This window comes from Anastrepha obliqua, chromosome 5 (assembly GCF_027943255.1).
Source record: "Anastrepha obliqua isolate idAnaObli1 chromosome 5, idAnaObli1_1.0, whole genome shotgun sequence".
NCBI lineage: Eukaryota > Metazoa > Arthropoda > Insecta > Diptera > Tephritidae > Anastrepha > Anastrepha obliqua.
Genome location: NC_072896.1, coordinates 3,478,276 through 3,488,129, shown reverse-complemented (window position 1 = coordinate 3,488,129; position 9,854 = coordinate 3,478,276). Strand labels below are relative to the sequence as shown.

The 9,854-nt window shown below is 36.0% G+C and overlaps 2 protein-coding genes across 2 annotated transcripts; one reads left to right on the top strand and one right to left on the bottom strand.

Annotated features, from left to right (window-relative positions):
• The first annotated feature begins 391 nt into the window (after positions 1 to 391).
• Positions 392 to 1,337, top strand: LOC129248061 (epidermal growth factor-like protein). The gene is made up of 2 exons (XM_054887486.1): positions 392 to 547; positions 622 to 1,337. The coding sequence occupies exons 1-2, from the start codon at positions 443 to 445 to the stop codon at positions 1,177 to 1,179; spliced, it is 663 nt and encodes a 220-aa protein (XP_054743461.1). The 5' UTR covers positions 392 to 442; the 3' UTR covers positions 1,180 to 1,337.
• Positions 1,338 to 2,871: 1,534 nt separating this feature from the next.
• Positions 2,872 to 9,299, bottom strand: LOC129249148 (uncharacterized). Its single transcript, XM_054888802.1, has 3 exons — positions 9,113 to 9,299; positions 8,802 to 9,053; positions 2,872 to 3,008 (listed from the first exon to the last, which is right to left on the bottom strand). The coding sequence occupies exons 1-3, from the start codon at positions 9,297 to 9,299 to the stop codon at positions 2,941 to 2,943; spliced, it is 507 nt and encodes a 168-aa protein (XP_054744777.1). The 3' UTR covers positions 2,872 to 2,940.
• Positions 9,300 to 9,854: the final 555 nt, after the last annotated feature.

Here is a 9,854-nt window from a genome sequence, read left to right as displayed (position 1 = left end):
AAAAAAATTTCTCGTTAAATTCGTAATATTTTACAATTATATTAATATACAATATTATACCTATATTCATTGTAAACAAAATATTTTTTATAAATTTTACGCATTTTCACCAAGAGGTTTAAAAGCCACCTTAAGAAACTTAAACCTTCTGGATTCCTTAGTACTGTCTTAGGCAAAGTTGGTCCTCTCCCTTAATTATTAGCGTGTGTTCATATTGAATTACAACTGTTGGGGAAAAAAAATAAAAAACGTTGAAAACCTTTTACCTCACCCATTATAAGCTGATATGCATTTTGATAAAACTTCCCACAAATACTCGTATGTGTGTGTGCGCACAAGATTTTATTTAATTCATTCTCGATAGTGAAAACGGCTTAGTCGTCAATTGTTTACTTACGCGAAAGCAACAGCCCCAATAACGTGGCAAAACAAAATCTTGACGATGCATAGCTTAGTGAAAATTGTTTTCTTGTTAACAGTACTTGCCACAATAGCAACAATCGAAGTTTCGGGGTATTTGCAAGCCTGGTGCACGAGACACGAAAGTGTGGGTTCCAAATAAAAATTGGAGACTTTGAAAGTGAATGCAATAACAACAAAATTTTTACATTTTCTCCTTAGAATGGCGAAATAATCAATTTTTGTTGTCCCGGTTTCAAACATAACGGTGTCAATTGCACATTTCGCTGTCACAACGAGTGTGTCAATGGTAGATGTGTTGGACCACTCCTGTGCGAATGTAATGAAGGATTTGCTAAACTGCATGGGCACAGCTCGCCTTGTGAACCTATTCCGGATAACTTCACCAGCTCCACCCCACCAACATGCGCTGAACGCTGCAGCAATGGTACCTGTGTGGAAGAGTTGTGTATTTGTGACCAAGGTTGGATGTTGCAGAAACAAGACAAAGTAGACATTTGTGTGCCCCAGTGTGGAGAACCCTCCGCCAATGGTAGTCTCCGTTGTGTAAATGGCTTTTGCAGTGCACCGGGTATTTGCGCCTGCTACGAGGGCTTCGTGCCGCTGACTGATAATGAATTCGAGTGTGTGCGTTCGGCCAATCGGGGTCTCTGGAAACAACTGACGCAGGAATTTTGGTATTTAACTTTGGCGTGCATATTCCTGCATATTCCTGCTTATTCTCATATTATCACGACGATTTGTACAACGTCCTTTTAGAAGCATTTAAAACCTACAAACACTGGCAAGTGTGAAATGTGCAGAAATTCCTGAAAAAAATACTACTAGGAGAATAAAAGAAATACTTTTTACTTAATTTTTAAGACTAGATTAATAATTCATAACTAGAATATAGCAAAGCAAAGATGGATGTTTTATATATCGCTCTTGGTTTCACACATTCGGTAAAGAGATGACTTTTATAAATTCAGTTTCGCTAAGCGCTTATTCGAGGAAGGGATTCTAACAATATAAAAAAAAATCTAAAAATCAGTAAATAATCAGTCGGTTTTTGAAAAAGTCTTGCATTTTCGGCCAGAAGGATGATCGCACTCAATCTAAAAAGCTAAACGTAGCAAGTTGCTTCATGCCATTTTTGCTGCCCGCCAAAATAACTTTAGAGAGAACAGGGTACAGCAATTGGAAGGTGAGTAATGTAAACATAGCACGAAAAACTCGTAGTAGGACGGAAGCGTTGGCGGAGGAGTGTTATGCGTGGAGCTCCCGATAAACTCAAAGGCTACCAGACCACTGTAGGGTTTTCCAACCGTAAGTAACCGCAATCAAAGAAGCAGTGAATTGGTTACTTAGTTGTGTAACTACTTTCTGGCAGGTTAAATTTACTCCAACAGCCAATCGACAATTAAAGGCTTGAGCTCGATGTTTGTGCGCTCGAAATGAGTTGAGGAATGCCTGACATCTCTCCCGACTGTACCCAAATGCTTCCATATTAGGCTCAATAGAATTGCTGGTCACAGGAGCATACTGGAAAGCTGCTGGGTGAACGAGCTGGCTAGAAGTTGTTCTTAGTGTGAGAAAAATCGTTTATATTTGAATACTGATAAATGCTTTCAAATATTTTTTTTCCAGAAAAGTTAATACCATATCACAATTCCGGCTCTAAACTGAAAACTGTAGACGAAATCTAACTGGTTTTTTTCGACTCCCAACTCACATTCAGTAAACCTATAGATTAGTAAATTCCATATGCGTACGCTATGTTAGTTTTAGTATGGCGTAAAATCACACATTTCGCAGATCCCTGTGCTCTCAAAAAGTTGTGCATGGCATTTGTTAGGGGAGGCTTAGAATATGCCGCTTTTATTTGGAGACCCTTCCAAGAAACTCACATAAAAAGCCTTGAACGCATAAAATGCTACAAGTAAATTTGAACGTACTGATATTTTTAGATACTAAATAACTCTTTATATACATATCTGCCAGGAACTTGCGGAATTTTGACACCTTTCACTGGCAACTGAACAAATTTAATTATGCTACGAATGCAATCATTGCGCCAAACTTGAGTGTTTTTGGACAATTTTTTCATTTGCTGAAGGTGCTACCCATTTTTATACATAAAAAAATATTGAACTTACTTTCTGAGCCGAAACTGCGTGGTTGAATCATTTAAAAATTTCAAACATTGCAAATTGCTTGCTTTAAAATAAAAGCCTTGACGTATATTATACACCCCACACAGCCTCTGTTACTTTTACAGTCTCTGGTAATAAGCACGACTGCTGTCGGGCACATATCAATTTACCCTCTACACAAACTTCAAAAGCGCCTAAAAAAGTTTTCACTGGAAAAATGTTGAATAGACATTATCGGCAAGGCTTCCAAAAATTATGTGATTATACGCAAGCACTTTGCAAAATATTTATGAAACATAAGTTTATTAAAAATTTGTGATAACTTATTTGACAACTTAAATTTTAAAAGTATCATTACTTAGCCACATTGCACGAAAATATTTATTTAATAGACCAATATCTGACTCCGATCCATATAGTAGGGTGTGCTGCAGAAGATCCTCGCATTTTCAGCTAAAAAAGCAAATAGCGGAAAAGAATTTTTTAGTAGAAAATGTAATTATGGGCTATGGAAAATAAACCAATTCAAATATAAAGCCAGAAATTGAAGAAAATAATTGTATATAAGTTGGCAATAAGTTAAGACACAAAGGCACTTTTAAAATGCAATTGAGAAAACTTTTTCCATCATTTGGTGTTTCATGGCCACAGTAAGTTTTGAACTAAATGTTGATCAGGAGGAGAATTATTATTTTTCTAAATCTTTGAAAGTTTTGTAAAAACATTTGCTCATAAACGTTTTGAATAATTAAATATATATACGCCATGGAAATCTTAAGCGACTACCAATGCAGATTTCGCCGAAATAGATCTGCGATTGGATCAGTATTTCACTATCTTGCAAATTATAGAAAAACAGAATGAGTTTGAACAAGAGTTGCACTGTATATTTCTTGACTGTAAACAAACCTTCGATTGAATATACAGACACCGAATGAAAGATGATTTGTTAATGCACGGAATCTCAAAAAAAAAAAATCATAAATTTGATTATTATGACATTGTCCAACACAAATGTAAAGGTAGCTATCAATGGCGTAGCATCCAGGGAGTTCAGGATATATTCTGGAGTTAAGCAAGTTAAGCAACTTACTACTTCATGATAAAGGAGAAAAACTTGGCTGTAGGTAGAGTTGGGTTTCGGGAATTTCCCGACGGGAATTCTCGAGAAATTCTCGATATTTTTCCATCCCGAATCTCGAGAATTGAAATTTTTGGCATTTCGGGAAATCCCGAATCTCGAGAATGTTTCAAGATTTCTCGAGAAATCCATTTTTTTTTTAATTTTTGTTGTCAAATATTAAGAGAAAAAACAATTCTTTCAAAAGTAAAAGAATACACATACATACGATTAATACCTCGAAACACCAAACTGTAACGGCCATTATGTTACAAAGAATCGCACACTACATACTAATTCGCAGAATCACATACAATTCACACCATAGTTTCAATGCTATGCGAAAAGCCACAACAGTATAACTGTTCCATTTGTTTGTTTGTTTGTATTTTTTTGTTTTAGGGTGACTACAGAGTAAATGCTAGATGCGTTGTTATGCTATGTCGAGGGAAAGCACTGTAATATCAAGCTAATGAAGTTTAGTTTTATGTGTTTCTTATATGTAGCAGCAGTTAAGCAATTAGAAATGCTTTGAAAATAGTCAAGCAATTTCAATTTGTTCGCAGACTGCACAGACGACGTTTGTAAATTTATTTTTTGTAGTGAGCGGGTGCATTTCATTTTGTGGTACCTGATTAAGTATAAATTATACACCGTATAATAAAATATTTTGTGGTCCAAATATTACTTATTTTTAAGTTTTGAATCGATGTATCGTTGACTGTGAGTACCGGTTAGTTACTTCCTTTAAAAATCAAAATTTAAAACAAATTTTGAATTTTTAGCATTAAAAATCATGAGTTCAGAATACGAATACGACCAAGTGTGGCAGCTTTTCAAGCGATTTGACGACGAAGCAACATGTTTGAAATGCAATAAAATCATTACATGCAAGTCATCGTCAACATCTGGACTTCACCGTCACATGGAGAGGATACACAACATGAAGCGAAGGGAACATGAGGCTCCAAAAGAACAGCCACCAGCCAAGAAGACCCGAACTCTTCACAACTTTTTCAATACTTCTTCCTCGCCTGAATCGCTTGAACAAATTGTTGCGAAATTGGCTGCAAAAGATGGAATTCCAATAAACGCGATAACAAAAAGTGAGTTCATTCGTAATAGTATCAGCCGCTTAGGATTTCATCTTCCAAAGTGTCACAAAGCTGTTCTGGGTTTGGTTATGAAGTACTGCACGAAAATAAAAAGCGATTTGAAGATCAAAATTGAAAATTTTAAATCTGCACAGCGTAAGTTCAGCTTGAGCATCGACGAGTGGACAAGCGTGCGAAACCGACGTTACATGAACATCCATATATATTATGGCGATGGACAATCTGACAACCTTGGCCTGGTTCGCATTCAGGAATCATGTCCCGCTGAAAAAGTATATGAGCTCGTAAATGCAAAGCTTTCAGACTTCAATATAAAACTACAGTCCGACATCGTGGCTATTACAAGTGATGGGGCCAGTGTCATGATCAAATTTTGTGTCCAAAAAGCGTACGCGATTGTCAGACGAAGCCATTGACAGTCTGTGTTTTTTATAATAAAACACCATTTTGGGAAATAATGTTTACAATCACTTTTTTCCCCTATTTTAATAAGTATAATCTTGAATTATTTTTGTTTTGAATTTTTTTGTAATTATTTTTGTTTCACTTTTTTGTTTGCAATAATTGAGATAGTAAGTAATATTTTCAAATATTTTTTTATGTAATTTATACTTTAATAAAAATAAATAAAAATAATATTTTATGAAATTCATTGCTCTTACACTGGTTTTAGATTTTTTTTTTTAATTTTTTGGAATTTTTCCCGAATTTTCGAGAATTCTCGAGAAATCTCAAAAATTATTTTCGGGAAATCCCGCATCTCGAGAATTGAAATTTTCGTTATTTCGGGAAATCCCGATTCTCGAGATTGGGATTTTCTCGGGAAATACCCAACTCTAGCTGTAGGGAATCAATTTTCAACAACAAATCTCAGGTACTAGCGTATGCTGATGGCACTAACCTTATGGCACAAAGTGAAACTGAACTTAAAAGAGCATACAAAAAATGAAAAAACCAAGCATTAGATGCAGGGCTCCGCATGAACATAGAGAAAACTTAACAATGAATCCAACGCCGAGAAATTACTTAACTATAAAGAACGAATGCATCAAGAGGGTGGATTAATTCAAATACCTAAGTATAATCTTCAACAGAAATGTCGATACATCTGAGGCCGATCGAATATAGGTACTTTGCGAACAAGGCATTTACCTACATATGAAAATTTTTACGGTTGCGAGGCTTGGAGACTAAAAGCATCAGACGTTACACAAATATTAACTTTCGAAAGGAAAATACTCAGAAAAATATATGGTCCGCTCTACATTACAGATGGACGCACCATCGAGTAAGATAAAACGAAGGCCTCGATGTACTTTTAGAAAGAAAAAAAAACAGTAAGATCTATAAATAGTCAACGAAAAAGATGGCTGGGTCATATTAGCAGAATACTAAAAAATAGAGCTATAAGCATAGCTTACCAAACACCGTTGGGGGGAAAAAACAGAGCAAGACCGCAGAATGGGTGGCTAGATTCTGTCGTAAATGGTCTAAGGATAGATAAGTAAATATCAAAATCAGGTTAGGGGGAAAACGATATTCATCTATTTGGGTTAGCGATTTTGAAAAATATATGTATGTATGTGCATATGTATGTATGTGCATATGTACATATGTATTCAGCTTTAAAACGATATACACATTACGCAGCGAATAAAGATACAGTGGAAGCGTTGACTGGGTCATGTCGTCCGAAAAGATACAAACGCTCCGGCTCTGAAAGTATTCGATGCGGTAACAGTTGATGGTAGCAAAAGAATAGAAAAGCCTCCTCTGCGTCGGAAAGATCAGAGTAGAATGGCTTGGCTTCCCATGTTGTCTTTAACTGGCGCCGGTTAGCACGAGAAAGAAACGACTGGCGCGCTTTGTTAATCTCGGCCAAAATCGCGTAAGCGGTTATCGCGCCAATTAAGAAGAAGAACATAGATATTGATATCGATAGAGGTATTCACGGAAATTTTTCCAAAATATTTGCATTATATTATAGTATTTTTTTCCAACTCGTATCTTTCCTCTTTACTAAATTTGAGCAACCTATGCGCAATTTTAATTTAAAAAGATTTATTTTAGATGAGAGAGGAATATTTCTTAACGAATTCGTCTGATTAAAATCACAACCTTTCCTATACCACCTATAGCTCTCCACTACTCAAGCCCCAAATTAGGTAGCGTCATATCGAATTGTATTCTAAAAGCCAGTTATGTATATCTTTCGCTGGATATTTGACCATGCTCCTCTTCCAATTTGGGGTATGTGTCTTGATGTTGCTCCACAAATGGCTTTACCAATATTTTGTGCTCCCTCCGAACGGCAGATAGTATTTTTATGAGAAGCTCTGTGGGACTTGGTAGAAATACGCTCGAGGGCTGCATTTGCCTGCTGAGGGGGCGCTGCTTTTACTTTCAACTGGTGTTTTGGGCCCACAGTAGATTTCGAGCTGAATGTTGATAGGGCGCAGACCTACTCATCTATGAAAACTAAAGTGACAATTCCGTTTTTAGACGAATCAGTAGCAGAAGTGTATCCTTGGGACGACTGAAAGTGGCTTGCAGTTTGAAATTGAAATTGAAATCTGAATTGGTCGAGCCAAGGAGCACTAAGAGATTTGGTCAGGCTAAAAAGCCCATTGTATTTAGAGCTCTGGAAAGAGGGTAGATAGTCAAAGGGGAAAGGAGAAAAGTATCAGAGAAAGAGATAGGAAAGAAATGGCTTACAGCTTACTTGACTGCCTGGCCTATGTTTGGAGGGAAGCAAGATATGTTTCAGCAAATTTTAGTAAATGTCCGGTCTTGGATTCAGATTCTTTAAGAAATGTGGCTAGAAAGATCTTTTACTCTTCATTTGGCTTCTAGATGGCTTGCATTAAGTATGGGATGCAAAATACGTTTGGTCTTTAGAATGACTCCGAGCTTTCGATAGCCAAATACCTGTACTTTTCCTTAACTCATATGCTAAAGCATTAGTAACGGTATATTAGCGCATATATTATAATACCAACAAATCTACTTCCAACGTATACAGTGGCGATCGAAACTGAGTGCATGATATATTTTCTTATCATTAATTACAGAAGTTTTAGAAAATTGACAACTATATAGTAACCCGGCTCCTAAATTTTAATATGGCATTAAATTAAATTTTAAGTGGCTATAAAATCGTATTATTTTGAACACACTTTTTTTTCTGTTTTGTTTTTGTGACGATTTGTTTTATATAACAAAAATTTATAAAAACTTGTGTTGATTTTTTTCTATTTATCTATTTTTTGCCACGTTCTTGCGCATTTACTTCCACAAGAAACTCATTTTTAAATTAAAATAACTGGAAAAAATGTCACCAAAAAAATTATTAAAAATTTAGCAGCTTAAGCCTAAACTTGTTTTATTAAAATTCCATGAGCCATGTCACTACATACCCGATATTTTCCAAAAAATTAAATTAAAGAGGCCAAAATGTAGATAAAAATTCGTGAATTATTTCTAAATCTTTTATAAAGTTTGACTTACATGGTTTTAGTTAAGGAGCGAAAAATATAAAAAAAGTATTCTAAATAGAAAAATACTCTAAATTAAAAAGAAAATCATCACGCACGCAGTTGTGATCGTCATTGTAAATGGTGCAATCATTTCTCGTGAAATGCTTCGCCCAGTTTCTCTTTAATTCTTAGTAATCGACTTGTTGTTTCTGCACAAATCATTGAATCCATGCAGTTGATTACCACAGTCACCTTCAAATAATAAATAGCTTTTATGAGAAGCTTTTTTAGAGCACAAACACATTCAGCGGATTATAACAGTCGGTCCAAAGACTGACCGCTATTAAAAAATCGATATTTGCTAAGTTGCCGATGTCGACTAAATGACAGCCACATAAGAAAAACAAAAAAAAAAAAAACAATCAGCTACGGTGGAAATTTTTCATATAACATCGAATCGTATAGTTCAACGGGTCCACCCACAATTATCAGTAGTTTGCAAAAAAAGTAAGTATTTCATTTCTGATTAGCCCACCTTCCCATTCCTCCGCACGCCGCTCTATGTGCCGCCGCCAAATGCAGTGGCTGAGCAAGACCATCACCAGCAGCATTACAATCATGCCAAGCGCCACCAGCAAAGCATCGTAAGTATGCCACCAATTTGGCGCTGGATTATTACCGCCCTTACCCTGCGTATTGGCGTTGCCCGGTGAAGGAGTCACATCAGCGATACCAGCAATAGCATCCGTGAACTCGATGGGAGGCATTAAAATATCCAATTCGCTGGCTAAGTGATATGAGAAATATTAATTGGTTGTAGTAGTTCAGTAAATCAGTTGTTTATACCTGCAGCAGCTGAGTTGTTTGAGTTGCCATTCGTTGTGGTTGTTGTATTGTCAACCACTGCACCCGTTGCCTCAAGATAGCCAACGTCCGTTGCAGAAAGTGCAGCAATTTTTCCGCCGTTTCTATTGAAAAACGCTGGATAGCAAACAAATGTGATGGACAATAAGAGAAGTTGAATCGAAAGCATTTTAGATAGTGTCATCTAAAAGAAAAATATAGAGGACTTTTCTTTCAACACTTTACGTCGTTCTTGCAGCGATGTTGGAAACTGAATGCATTCTTGTTCCTTCCTTGCATTGTGGCTCTGCCTCAACTCGCACTTCAACTTACATCTGTATCTCTGACCATTTATCTTTCCCCTTGTCGTGTACAATTTTTGTACATTTATTTTTGTTTTCTATATGACTACTTACAGTTATAAAAACAAAAAAAAAAAACAAGTATATATTAAAAATAAAGAGCTACTACGTTGGCATAGGAAAATGAAGCAATTAAAATAAAATGAATGAAATATTCACATTGATTTTGCTATTCGCGATTACGGTTGAAGGACTGAGCCGATGCATAAACTCTTGCCTTCTTGCCATGGCTACACTGTGAAAACACTCGAAACCGATTGCAGCGCACAAGTTTATACCTTTAAATTGCTGCTAGATTTTTATTTTTATTTCTTCTCAGTAGTTTGTAATTTTCTCTTTATTTTTTTCTAATTGTTAGTATTCATCAAAGTAGTGCACCTATC